Consider the following 15,494-nt stretch of genomic DNA (forward strand, 5'->3'; position numbering starts at 1 on the left):
CGGTATCTCACCCATTGTGGTGGTCCTGAAAGAGTGGATACCACCTCTGGAGAACGCACTAGGTCTGCTCATCGGCAAGACCGATTGTGCAGCTCATTGGAAATAAAACATTTCAAATCATGGGTTGCAAAAACTGTCTCCATTGATGTTTGTCGTCTGATTGATTTTCATGTCCATCCAGTGTTTCAAGACGTCACGAAATACTTTTCCTTCTTAAGCATTCATATTTATATTAAAATCACCGTAAAGATAGTAATTATACGTTAATAATAAAAAGAATTTAAAAATACTTTAAATTATTATTATGTAAATACATTACAAATGCCTGCTAGGGAAAATAAAAATAAAAACTGCAGTTGTCGCCATAGAAACGCATGCAATGACGACGCATGCGCACTGTTTACTGTTACTCTTAAACACAGTTGTAAAATGTGTGGACGCCATCAAATCCAAAACAAGACCCATTTTGCCAACGGGTAATAAATGTTGTCCTCTTCAAATTTCGAAATTCTGTAACTGTTATCGTGCGATATTCTTGAACACATACTTTATGCAGGCAAAATTTCATTAACGCTTCTGGAATAGTTTCAGAAGCAAAGCAATTTACAGAAAATCAGTGAAAACTCTTACCATTTTACTGTTGATTTCATGGAAATGTATTTCGCACACTTTGTCTACCACGTCTTCGTTCTCGAAGGTAACAAAACCGAAACCTATGAAATGAATAACAGTTACAATTAACAGAGGTAACAGAAATGCGACATTCTAGATAGTGCGAAAAAAATCACTCTTGAATGATTATTTTGACCGGTTCTAACTGGAAAGAAATTCCTTCGATTTATACTTTTTAAAATGTTCAAATCTAAATGAACCGAAATTTCAAGTCGAGCACGGATACAAACTTAAACAACGTTAATTTGTTGCTTTTAGGCCTCATGTAAGCTTGTTATGCTCTTTTTATTTTATGCTCTTTACATTTTGTTCTTAAAAGGTCTCAACAGTCATTCGTATTTTATAAACTGTTTTAAGAGGTATGGTGCATACTTTAAAATGAAAGAATGCTTTTAAAGAACATGCCTCAACATATCGTCCGAGAAATAAACATAACCTATATTAGAACATTTTTTAGAAACCATTAGAAAAATTATTCCTTATCTTGATTATTATAGGTGGTACAATTTAATGATCTTTTTTTTTAAAAGTATGACCAAAAATTTTTGGCCATATACTTTAAAAAAGGTTACTTGTTTCGGCAACCGTTATAAAAACATTCACACCAACATTTTTAGTAGCGGTTGCTAAAGAAAGGATTATTATATTAAATGAAAAAGTTTTGTATATTGCGAATGTTATTTATTGTTCCATCCATCTGTTTTTTTAGGAAAAGTTTAAAAACATATAAAAGAAGAATTACCTCTGTGCCTGTTGGTCTGTTTGTCAAACATGAGCATTGCATCTTCCACCTGAAAGAATAACACGAAATGATAAGCGAAACAACATTTCCTTGATTTAAAGAAATATTTGTAAACTATGTAATATACAGTCGAACTCGTTTCTAACGAGCACAAAGGGACCGTAACATTGTACTCGTTAAATCCGAGTGCTCGTAATAAACGGATCCTTAAGGCAAGCGTGCAACCAGAAGAGGGAGGGGGGCTTGGGAGGTCAAATGATTGAGTTTACTTAAAATTTAATTGATATTTACTTACTTTAATTACATTAATTAATTTAATTAAATACTTTTCTTAATTTAATGACAACTAACCTCCCCAACATGCAAAAGATTAGAGCGATAAGGGCAATTAAATTTCAGTTCGCGGTTCTTTTTTTTTTTTTGATTTCACGCATTTCTCATCATTTTGAAAAAAAGATAAGACAGAAAGGCTAGAAAGATGAGAAAAAAGATTGTCAGACAGAAAAATATTGCTCGCTAAAACAGGGTCTTGCTCGTTAAAAGCGACTTCTGTTCCATAGACTTAACATTGATCCAACCAAATATTCTCGTTTCCCTCGGTAAATCCGAGTTCTCGTTAAATCCGAGCTCGTTATAAACGAGTTCGACTGTATATACATATATACGTAAAAAATGCGAGTTTAATAATGTAACGTAATGAAGTTAAACATTAAAAACGCTGTAGAACGATTAACATCAAAATAAAACAAACTGACTAGCCATTAACATAGCAGAAATTTACTGTTATATGGTAGGAGAATTAGAAAAAAGATATAATATAGTAATAGTTTGAATTAGTTTTGGGGGAATTTTAACCATCTTCTGTTTTAAATGAATGAAATTATTTATGTTACATGTAAAAAAGGATTTTAAATAAACAGGTTTTAGACAACGTGAAAAAAAAGTTATTAAAGATAAAGTAAAATTATCTAGTCTAAATTTATAAATTGCTGATGAGAGCATAAAATTAAAAAAAGGATTCTGTAATTTCAAGTAGATTTTTCTTTTAGTATTCGTCGAGTGGGAGAAGACTGATTTTACATTTCTTGATTTTGCTGACAAGACTGATTTTGCTCCACCTCGTCAAAACATTTATATCAAAAACAATTGAAAATAGATTAGATTTTTTTTTGTGAAGAAATCTTAATTCTCGTATGACTAAATGATGTCCTCTCGCACAGATTTGTTTGGAGAAAAGTAATCAAATAAATACTTAAATGAGTGTTGTTTAAAGAATTTTTAAAAATGTAAGTTTTTTTTAACGTAGTGAAGAAAAAATATTTTGACTAAAATGGCGACCTAAGATTTCGTGAAAACGCTTTTAAAATTATGCTTTCTTTCAAAATATTGTCCAATTGTTCACACTATTTGTCAAAATATCCTCTTTTCTAGAAAGAAAAACACTAAAGAATCCTATTAAATACTGTCATTTTATGGTTGAACGCAAAATTGAAAGAGAAATTCCACAGCTAAAATAATTTTTCATAACATTAAAAATGATTATTAAAAATTATTTTTAGTACCAAAGTTTCTTTAAAATCTGTTATTTTCAGAAGTTCATTCAGTGAAAGTGTTATGAATAACTTTAGAAGAGAATTATTTTATGACGATTAGCTTATGATCAGGTCAGATTTTACTTTCTTAAGCACTTTTATAAAACTCATATGCATTGCATTACTGTCTAAATAATGTGTGCTCATCATATGTGGGAAATAATCAAAAGATTAATTCCGCTTCCAGGGCTCGATTCATTAAAAAAAAAAATTGAAAGTATTTTATTCTGCCTGAAAATAGAAAAATAAAATATTCTTTCCTCGAATATTACAAAAAAAAAATCATTAGTAAAAAATAAAAACAAAATTCATAGTTATAGAAAGAAAATCGTAGTAACAAAAATTGGTAGAAATAAATTAAAAATCAAATTGCATTATCACATACAGGTCATAGTAAAAATAAATACATATCACAAATAATTTTTTTAAAATCTGAAATAAACACACGGGGTGTTCTATAACTGTCACTCTTGATAAAATGCACCTCTAAAAAATACAATCTTTGGGACTTTGAGTGCTTACTAATTAAATGAAAAAATTTAAGATCAATCATTCTGAAGATTAAGATAAAATCAGGTAGAAGAATAATTCAGCAATGATTATTTCACAAAATAGAGTGCAGAGGTATCCGATTTCATGAATGAGCGATAAAAATATACGATAACATGGTTCAATTAACCTGGTTATAAGATACACCCCCCACTGGTGTGTGTTTTATAACCAGAAAATTGCACTTAAGTGCATAGTTTTATTTATAAAATAATACTTTGTGGTTTGATGTCGATTTTTAGCACTTCTTGGAATGATTTTCAATAAAATGTATTCTTCACACAAAACTTGTTAGTATTCACAACTAGCTTTTGCAATAACTTTTACGTATCCTTCTTAAAATCAACTCAGAGTTGTAATGTACTGTCTCCATGAATTTGATGTTGAAGGACCAGAAAATGTGCAACCCTATTTCAAGTGAAGCATATTCAATTTATAGAGTGTAACTGAATTTAAAGACTCGTCAGGGCTTGCACCAATTTCACGCGCATACAATTCATACGAAATTTTCTTCGTTTCCATACGAATGTTGGCGTATCTTCAGTAAATTGTTTATGACTTGGTGTGATTTTGTCTTCTATGCAACAAATGTATTTTATATGTTTTCAGTAACCTAATAAAGATGGGTCAGGATAGCCTGGTTGGTAGGGCACTGGGAGCATGTCCAAACGTTCGTGGGTTCGATCCCCGCCGGCTGAAGACTCCCCGTGTAGTAAACGGTGACCGATGTACGTAAAATCCTTGGAGTCGCAAAGTCCTCCATATTCCCATTACAAATCAATACCCCTGGAGGTACTGATCCAGGAGTTTCCTTCTTGTCTTCTGGAGTGGTTCAAAATGACAAGGCTATGGAGTTGAACATTAGTTGTCGTAAACCCAAAATTGGGCTGGCTTTTCAAAGACGGATATAAACCTAATTAAGATATTTAATTTTTAAATAACTGTAAATTGTATAATTTCTATCCTTTTCTCCGATTAATATTCTCTCTGTACTGTGTTTGATTTATAACTAATTACATTTTAAAAATTAGTGTATCTTAAAATTTTATTGACTGTTATGTGTGTCTTATCTTAATGTACTAACAAATTTCAGTGTTATTGGTACAAAAGGCAGATATATTTCACACCTAGTTGTGAACATTCTCGGTATATTAAATCATAGGAGTATAAAGGAGATTCAATGGTAGAAAATTCAAAGGAAATTCAAATATAGTCATCTTTTATGCATTATTGTGACTGTCTTAAGTATCACTTAAAGAAAAATTGAATATATTAATTTAGAATTGGTTTACTGATAGAGAAAACTATGAGAGTGTCATTTTCAAAATATGTTAAATAAAGAAAGCAGCTCCGAAGTACATTTACTGGAATAATGTTCTGAAATATCACAGCTCTATCGAAAATAAATTTCAAATTAAGTCCAAGAGAGAGGAACGGTTTATGTTCATTTTTCCAAAAAATGGATGGCCGCATTTTGAAGATTTTTGACAAATCAATAACGTGAAAAATAGGTTTCTCCAGAGAATTTTTACACAATCCTGTGGAAAAATCTTTACTATCTTCTCCACTTTCATGGTCACCCCTTTGGTCTTCAAATCAGATTTAATTTTTGTCAATTTTAGCTTCTTTCGTAATTAATATAAACTTCTGTTAAAATCATTCTTCAACCATAAATAGTATTCCGAATGATCGTTCAACATTTGTTCCATAGCAAGATGGCGCCATTTCAAATTACGGTTTAATGTTGCCCTCTAATTTTTGTAACTATGTCCTGACATTCATAGAGTCCATTAAGTGTTTCAAAGTGAATTCATTTTGAAATCGGACACCTTTTTTTACTATGCACTCTGTGTCCATTCTCAATAACGTTTCAGAGAAGTGCATTTGCAAGAGCGTTGTTTAGAAAACACCCTGAGCATCCATTTAACAAAAATCTATTGGATATAGCATGTTTCTCTGATGGATTCTCTGTTAATCTTCCAGGCAATTCTAAAGGAAACTGAATGTGTTTAAATACCACTGGACTATAAACAGCTAAGAGATCTCCACATGCATATTAATACTATTTTAAGTAAATAAATGCCGACCTCTCTCAGCACAGTAGAGACTAATTAGAAAAATGAAATATCTAGTTTTAAATAGTCTATAAAAAAAAAGGAAAATTCATTCACCAACAAGGAATTTTTTTGGTATCTAAGGTTTCAAATTACACGAATCACTCACAACCTTGACGTATATAGTTCGTTCACCAGGAGTTGGAGCTTGGCTCCGCCTTCATCACGTGGTATCCGACGACATTGTTTAACTATTTTTGGGAGAAGAATGTGAATAATCCATCTTAAACAAGATAACTATTTGGCGATCGTATGACAAACATATCGATTTTATGTGCATTTTTTTAACATTAATTATTTCATAAATTTGATGATATTTCTCTCTTTTGATTGAACAGTTTGTCCTTTTTGAGACATTTTGCTGGGGAAACAGCAGTTTTTAAAATTAAAATATATTTAATTAGCTAGAGTAACGAAAAAAATCATAGCAGGTGATAAAGCGAAGTAAGTGGCTGGAAAAGAATTCACTGTTTGCGTTTGGCGCGCATTAAGGGTTGTCTAATTTTCAAGCGCGGAGATGTTTCTCCTCTTACTCCCACCCTGAAATTAACTCTTGCGTCCGAGGAGGTGGAGCCAAGTGCCAACACCTGGTGAACGAACTATACTTCACTCTTAAGGTAGAAACAAGGTGGGGAAAATAAATGTTATTAAACTTATTAATTTATAAATTATTAATTTATTAATTTATAAATGTTATAAAAGTTATTAAAAACTAATTGCAAAATAATTGGGGTGGTTCGTTTCATTCATTTGAAGAAATGTCGATCGTTTATTATTACAACTTCTTAGCAACTCAAACAACATCCACTTATCGAGGTTTTATACATTCTCATAGTTGTTATTTTATTAACAGACTTGTTGATACATTTCTCATAATGTCAGAGTCGAATCCATGATCATTAGTTTCCAAAGAGAGGTTGGCTTCATCATCTGTAAGAGTGTCTCCTTAAAATGGACAATAAAACCATTTTCGATCCACTCACTAATTTTTGGATGAAGTTTTTTGAATTCTCAAATAATGAAATTTCAAACATTCGTGTATTTTTCTGTTTTGTTTCAAAGATTAAAATTTAAAATCTATCTTCAATGAAAATACTGCGACTTAGGAATTAAAACTTTAGAGTATTTAAAAGTTGAAGAATTTGTTTTGAAGAATAAAAATTGGAAGTAAAAATCTACAATGAATAATCGTTGTTGTGAGTGATTTTTTTCTTCTTCATCTATTAAATAAACTCGGACCCCGCTATAGTGATCCGTGTGTGGTGCTAGTAAAGAGTCCACTATAAAAGATAGTTCACTCATTTCAAAATCGTTGCAAAAAAAAAATATATATATATATATTGCAATGGTAATGTTGGAAATTGTGATTGCAAAACTACATATTTTACTTCATAAATTATTAATAGACTAAATATGCTGTCTTTCAGCAATGTAGTTTTCTTACACCGAGATTCTGTTTATTACGAAATTTATTACGTTAAATAACATTAAAAAATTCCCCATATAACGAAGTGGTTGTCACCCAACTATTTTAAGCGTTTATCTCCTCAGTTTTCGTTAGTTCTTACATGTTTATTTTTCTAATCCACTATTTTTGAAAAAAAAAAGAAGAAAAATTGCAATCAAAAGTTAAATTTCTATACTACCGATTGATTCTTTTTCCTATGTGCTTCTTTTGGAACTATTCGCAGTGACTCGTTTTTAACACTCCTTTCTAATTAAGAGTCATATAATTTTTGACTCTTAATAACGACTCTTAATAAAAATCTTTATTTAAATACAAAAAAATCCAAGAATATTTCGTAAGAGTATGAAATAACGTACCGTAAACCGAGGCGAGTCTACCCATCCAGGGGCGAGTCTTACCGACGGAGGTTTTTACCGACGGAGGACTTAGTTCAGACTCTAAGGAAGAGGGCGCTGTAGTAGTTTGATCCGTTTTTATTTATTTGGTGTCTTTTTAACCGACCTGTTCAAACGTCTTTTGAGAGATCAGCAAACTTTTAGTTGGTGCTCCGTAAGTATATTATTATTATTACTATTTTCACTTTGGTTAAGTGATAAACTTATCTAAGACTAAGATTACATTAACTTTATATGAAAAAACAACAAAAAGAATGTAAGTTTTGCTGTTGTAAACAAAAAGCCAGAATTCGCGGGGCGAGTCTACCCATTCGTATTTAGTTTTAATAAAGCATAATAATATAATTTAGAACTTTGTTTATATTAAAATTAAGTCATTTTAAATGAATTTGAGTATATTATTTTAATTCTGCATTGATAAATTTATCATTAATAAGAAAATTTATAGGTAAAATATAAATGTAAATATAAAATATGTTTATTTTACCTATTTTTTCAATTTTTATATTACAAAATTAACTTTTTTTATTTAATGCAAGTTAAATAAATTATTATTTATTATTACAGATGGTTCGAAATTATATTCGCAAAACAAATGGATTTAAATGTTACAAAAAATGCCATGATTTTGTTAATAATCTTTAATTATTATTATTTATTAATTATTCAATTGTAAATTTATATTAATTTTAATTTATTTTTATCAACAATAATCAGAAAAAAATGTTATTTTATAATGTTAATGATTATAAAAACAAAACTGTGATCAAAATGTGACAATCGATCAAGTACTCAATTTGTGTTATTTTATAAATAAAAAAAATGGAATATATAATAAAGTTATGAATTTTACTTCATAAATATCCTATATAGTAACTAAAATAACAATTTTATAGTAAAATTTGATTATTTACAATGTTAACATTCATTTTAGTAGAATGGGTAGACTCGCCCCATACGAGAGATTTGTCAGCAGTTCTATAAAAATATACAGTAACAGCGTAACTGTTAATATTTATTAAAATCGATTTCACAGCTTTAAAGAGGGATAAATAGCGATTCCGAAACACCTATTAAAAGCCTTTTTTCTTTAATATTTACAAAAGTTTGACTACTTGAGAATTTAAAAAACTGAAAAAATGGGTAGACTCGCCCAGGTTTACGATAAGTTATTTCTAGAAGCTGAAGTGAGATTTTTATTATAGCGGGGTCTGATATTATTTGTTCTTTTTAAGGATAGGTTCATATATAAATAAAAGCTTGATAAGGGCAATTAATTCCTTTGTTGGTGAAAAATGAGAGACAACCGAGCGAGAGAAGAGGGGGTGTTTCTAAATGTAGAGACTATCTATGAGTATGTTTCATTATATAATTCATTCTTACTGTTTCCATATGGAATCCATGACTCGGCAAATCCAGAGGAACGTTATCTGCCCACAAAATAAAGTAAGAACAATAAAATAAACACATTTTCCCATTCAAAGCTTGGGTATAATAATAATAAAAGAAAGCTCCTTCAATAGCCACCATTTTTATTTAGTTTCACTTTCGACGTCTTCTTCAATAGTTATTGGATCGATTATTAGCGCACAGTGACAAATGTATTATTTTAAATCTAGCTTAAACTTCTGAAACCTGTTTTTATGAATCAAAGTTAATAGTTAATTGAAATAAATAAAAGAATTGTGCTCATTTTTCTTAACCCAATGGTATAAAAAATAATATTTTTTATAAACTTTGCATTGATATAGGTATTTAACTCGAGTTACTAACTTTAGTTTAGCAATTAATTAACTGTTTATTTAAGATAACGAGGAACGATGATTTAAATATTATTTTGAATAAATTTAAAAAAAAAAACACTTTAACTTTGATTAAAAACGTGATTATAAGGAAGTGTATCACGGAAAAGGAAATAAAAGCACCGAATTGATCGAAAAAAATTCCGATTTGTAATAAAAAATTTAAAAAAAAAAAAAAAAACGTTTTTAAGGTTTTAAGGTTTGAAAAAGCAAATATCATTTTCCTTCCTTATGCGTTTAAAAATAAAATTTTTTTCTTCCATAAGCAAATTTTTTATTATCGGACAAAAATTAAACATTTATTTAATTTTTTCCCCCTACAGGTTCCATTTTGCATTTATTACAACTACGCTAAACATATTTGCACTTGGGTTCGCTGCCTATTGTAATGATAGAATGTTTAGCAAAACGTGATGAGATCGGCAAACCAACATTAGGCTATATAATTAAAAAAATATTACATATGAGTTAGAATTCGTGAAAATATGAACTATGAACATAATTTTCAAAGTAATTTTAGGAATTTGCCGTAATTTTAAATTTACTCAATTGACAATACACAAAAGAAAAATTGTTATTATTTTTTAAAATGAAGAAGGGATAAAACGGAAATATTGACCTTTCCAAATTGTTGAAAATAGTTTTTAACATCGTCCAGTGTCGTCGGAGCTGATAGTCCGCCCACAAAGACTTTCTTCGTCCTGGTCACCATCTGAAACAACAACACATTTATAATTTCTCTAACCATGTACTTACCTACATTGTTTTAAAGAAACATGGTTGTAATTCTCGCCAATCAATGAACTAGTAAATCTGATATGCATGTGCAAAGCAAAATTTTGCAACTAGCATTTTTAACATGTAGACTCTTTTCTCAGAATTTGAAAATTTTAAACAATAAAAAAGAAAAAAAAATCTTTTTTCATTCAGAAAACAATGACAATAAATGATAGAGTCATTAAAAGAAGTTTATTCAAAATAAGTAAGAGTTGTACAAAACGAAATTTATACTTTTCTTTTTAAAGGAAACAATTTTAATTTAAAAAATAAAATTACGAAAGAAAGAAAATTGTGATTGTATTATTGCAATCACTGGTTACCCATTCGTCAAATGTTTCTTTTCCTTACTTAATAGACTTTTATAAACAAAAATTGTCATTGGTTGCAAAAACTGCATCGATTTGTCCGCTCATCGTGCTTCTTCGGTTTCCAATCAATCAATATAAATTTCTTAAGACGTCATAAAATTCTTTTCCTTCTTCAGTATTCATATTTATATCATATATAATCACCGCCAAGATAGCAATTATAAATAAGTGAATCACAAAATGAATATTAAAATAATTTGAATTAACATTATATAGAAACATTAAAAATATTTGTCGGGGAAATTAAAAGGAAAAACTCAGAAGTGAAAACAATCAATTCCAAGAAATTCCAAAATCATTATCCACTTTTTTTATTTGATCTTGCTGTATCGATTTTTATTAATGATTTTTAATGACTTATACAATTCTATATTTGAGATTATGGTTTTGATGTTGATCGAAGTTATCCAGTTCATTTTAAAGTTTTAACTTAAGACAATATTTAAAAAAGAATTCTAAAAAAATTATCAAACGGTAGCGGTCGCCATAGCAACACATGCAATGACGACGCATACGCACTGTTTACTAGAACTGTTGAACACAGTTCAAAAGTGTGATAGCGTCCAAATAAGGTGCGCATGCCATCAAACCCAAAACAACTCCAACAACCATTTTTCCAATGGGTAAAAATGTATATATTAGTAATGTAAGGCATTTTTTTTTAAGCGTATCTTATAAGAACATGTCAAGTTTCATTTTCAAAATGTAGAAAATTTCAAGAAACAGTTGTGACATTTTCAAAATATTATAAAATATACAAAATAATTCCCTATTTATTTAAACATATAATAATACTAACATGCAAATGAGATGCGCCCTATTAGGTGACAGACAATTCGTTATATTTCGCCCAAATCGTTACATATTTCACCCAAATATAGCGATTTAATCCATTATTATGAAAAGGCCATCATATTAATCATAACATTTTATATTTATTAATCATAACATATTTTATATTTAATACAAGGACATGATGATGCAAACGAGTGAATGAGATTTTAACGTTTGTTGCTCTGATTCCTCTTTGGTTTTTATCACTATTAACAGAACAAAAGGTATGTGTAAAATATTTATTTGTCCCTTATTTAACAATTATTTCTAGAAAGTTTTTTTGATGTGTTAATACAACGTTCATTGTTACTCAAAATTAAAACCTGAAAATTTAAAGCGGTTTGTTATTAAGAAATCCTAAGATCCTAAACCTTATTGGTACCAAAATATATTAAAATCTAACTCATTAACCCGTTTCGCAGTTTCAAAACTGTACATACGTTATATCCATTTTTATTATAAGCTTTATGTCACCCTATGTAATGAAAAATGATGTACACAAAATTGTAAAGCATTGTTAACTTCCACCTTCAATTTTTTAATAATCTTTTTGAAGTGAAATTATTCAATGAGTTTTTATAACAACCAAATAATTAAAAAAGAAAATTTTTTACTGAATTCGAACGGTTAAGGAGCAAATCCATTTACATTTTATATCAATAGAATCGAAAACCTGCACTAATTAAATAATTTATCTTGAGATATTTTTAATTTCGATGTAACATAACCATATCTTGATAAAGAAAACAATTAATATTTTTTTTTTAAAGTCCATTACTATTTAGCTCAACAAAGTTACTTTTACTTCTTCTAGTTACTTTTTATTAAATAATTAAAATTTTTTCTCCCATATGAAACTAAAATTAATGAATTTAATTTAATAAATGAATTAATGTTTAAAAAAAAAACTGTATTAACATCAAGTGTGATCCACTACAAGTTCAAAAAGATGTATTTGAATTTGAATAGATGATTAAAAAGTATTTCATTAATGACTGAAAATTTGAACAAGATATCTATCTATATTATATAAAACGCTTATACGTACGTATGTATCAATAAAACCGATGATATTTCTTTTCTCGCGTTGGCAACAGTTTTCATTTTTAATTGATAGGATTCGGGGCGCAAGAGCACGTAGTGAGCATATCATATGTCTAATCGGGTGAATTCTCACCGAATTATCAAAAAAATTCTCACAAAATTATCTTCATCGAAGCCGATGCTTTACATCCGGAGTTCAGTACTATTTCATGTTGTTTTACAACGCATTGTTTTAGCCTTCTGGTGGGAAAGACTTTAAAACAAAACTTACAACAGTTACTTTTCTCAACAACTGAAATTTAGAATAGTGAGATTAAGAAAAATATGTGAACTGTTTGCAATTTCAAATTAATATTGAAATGCACAGTTTTAGAATTTTCTGCAGTGAAAAGTTTTCAGAACTTCAGTGTTCAAAAAAGTATACAAAAGCTAGACGTTAAGAACGTATCCAATGAGCGAGCAAAGCGAGCATCGGATTGCGAAGCAATCCGAAGTGAACTGCGAAAGCAGTTCCGGGGGTTGGCGAGCGCTAGCGAGCAGGGGGCGAAGCCTCCTAGTATAAATATATATAGAGAGAGTGTGAACTAATAGTAGGAATTGAAAAAATAAAAGGCTATCAGGCAACTATAAAAGTATAAATTTGGTGAAGTGGACCACACGTGCTACCACGTAATGTTCTGTGTTAAATTTATCTGACACAGCGAATATAAAATAATTAAATATTTAAAGTGCTCAAAAAACTTTTTTTTTCAACTAGAGCTATAAGTTAGAAGTTATCACTGATGTTATCTATAAAATATGTGTAAAATCTAAATCGCTTATAGTAAAATTTTAAAACAATGACTAAGGCTTAACCCATCAGAAAATTCCATTTCGTTTTTCGTTCATCCCTATTTAATGAATGAATTAATATTGAAAATAACTGTATTAACATCAAGTGTATTCCATCAAGTGAAGTGGATGAATAAAAATTATTTTATTAACTATTGAAAATTTGAACAAAATATAGGAGTGTGAACTTATAGTAGGAATTAAATAAGCAAATTAATGAATAAAGGTGGAGGCGACAGGAGATCAGATCGATGATATAATACTGCCGGTCTAGAAAATGACTCCCGAATCTTAACAGCTGTTATATAAGATTAAATAATATTACAACTTTTGACATCTATCAATACTTTTAGAGGTATGAAATTTGATGTGCTGATTGAACCGTTTTTTTTTTCTATGATAAATTCTACTATAAGTTATCGAAAATCGCTTATGCAAGAATTACTAACAATAACACTTACCCGCATACATTTTTCGAATTATTTAAACAGTGCACGTCACTCATATTATACATAGAAATAATATTAAGAACAAGAAAAGTATTTTAAGGTACAAAAAAAAATGTACTTTTGTCTAAATTAACATTTTGTATTTTTAAAGAGAAAACCTCCAACCGCATTATTGAAATGAAATGAAACAACAAAATAAAATACCTAAGCAATTAGAGAGAATTTCATTAATTCAACTAAAGACAATGGACGAAAACTGCTCTATTCGTAGTTAGGCTTATTACCAAAAGAGGGCGCTGTATACTTTAGGTAAAAAAAATTACTTCGCTTTCTTAACTTGCTGTTTTAGCATTGGAATGAAAACTCTTCAATACTCTCCTGTGGAGCCGTGGTGGCTCAGGGGATAGAGCGCTCTCTTCCCAATGAGGGGGAGGGTTCGAATCCCACTGGTGGTTGATCGATACGAATTCCACTACCGGCTCGCACTAACCACAATGCTGACATAAAATATACTCAATGACATAAAATTTTTTGTCTGTTGACAAAAAAAAAATGTTTATGCATGTGAAAAAAAGGAATTAAAAAAAAATAATCGTGTCCTATTATCACTATATAAATAAAAGCAAGCAATAAAAGGTAGAAATAAATTGCTTCCCCATCAAAAAAGTAACTCATCCCAGAGAAATTTCGACAATCGTTTTTTATCAGATATGTTTTTCACTTCACTTCAATTTAAAATTCCCTATAAAAATAAAAAAAAAGAATCTCGCCCGTTAGTGTGTTTAGTTGTAATTTAAGTTTACACTCGGTTACAAAATCGTGGTTGCAATAAAAAAACAAAGCATAAATGCCACGTCAATGAAACTTGTATCGACAGAAATTTCATCAACGGAAGTGTGTGTGGTGGAGGTGGTGGGGGTTGTGCGAATATAATCCTGTATAAAACGACTCTGGCGAGCGTGTTCTTGGCTATTTGCCAAATGGGTCTAAGTCGTCAGGAAAGATTCTCTCTTCTTAGGAATCGATATCCGAATGAGCCCCTTATTTCTTACGTATAAATACACTGTCCCCTTTTTTTTCCTTCCTCATACTCTTTAACATTGCACGCAGTTACAAAAGCGCATATGGATTATTTAAATGCAAGTTAAAACATGTCAGGGGTCGAACATTCCCCGTCACTATTGCGCTTTTTCTTTAAAAAAAAAAAAAAAACTGAAGCATTTTCCGTGAAGAAAGAATGGTATCTTCTGACTTCTATGGGAAGGAATCATGGATTGATTTCATTCAGTAACGAAGTACGGTTGCTGAAATGTGTAATTCTAAGAATGACAGACCGTCGACCTTGTTAAACCTAGCAAAACATACTTATGACCACCTTATTTTCAGATAATACTAAATGGTGCTTCAATTTAGGAACTACTTTCCTTCACGTACTATGCTCTACATTTAAATGACATAAGAAATTAATTATAATTTTGTTCCTGAAATTCAAGATTTTTAAAAGGACACGATAAAACAGATAAAATTATTGATTCCCTCCGGGGTTGGATTTAAATTGATGCAATTGATTAAATTGATTGAACATTGATTGCACACGGATCGGCTGTTCAGGGATATACGTTATATCGACTGTTCAGTGATTACTTTATATTGACTGTTCAGTGATATACATTGTATCGACAGTGATCGGTTGTTCAGTGATATGCATTGTATCGTCAGTGATCGACTGTTCAATGATATACATTGTATCGACACTGATCGGCTGTTTAGTGATATACATTATATTGACAGTGATCGGCTGTTCAGTGTATACCGTGATCGACCGTTTAGTAATATACATTTTATCAACAGTGA

The 15,494-nt window shown here is 29.9% G+C and overlaps 1 protein-coding gene across 6 annotated transcripts in view; it reads right to left on the reverse strand.

Annotated features, from left to right (window-relative positions):
- The window catches only part of LOC107445073 (RNA-binding protein Musashi homolog 2), a 184,054-nt gene that overhangs the window by 31,398 nt on the left and 137,162 nt on the right, over positions 1 to 15,494 (reverse strand). For all 6 annotated transcript variants that reach the window (XM_087164759.1, XM_087164756.1, XM_087164758.1 and 3 more), the window contains 3 exons: positions 9,954 to 10,046; positions 1,415 to 1,463; positions 631 to 713 (listed from right to left, as the gene is read on the reverse strand). In XM_087164759.1, the coding sequence (XP_087020885.1) occupies positions 631 to 713; positions 1,415 to 1,463; positions 9,954 to 10,046 (225 nt within the window). The remainder of the gene's footprint in view (positions 1 to 630; positions 714 to 1,414; positions 1,464 to 9,953; positions 10,047 to 15,494) is intronic.

This window comes from Parasteatoda tepidariorum, chromosome 5 (assembly GCF_982258835.1).
Source record: "Parasteatoda tepidariorum strain Cologne lab strain chromosome 5, Ptep-v5.0, whole genome shotgun sequence".
In the NCBI taxonomy this organism is placed as follows: Eukaryota; Metazoa; Arthropoda; class Arachnida; order Araneae; family Theridiidae; genus Parasteatoda; species Parasteatoda tepidariorum.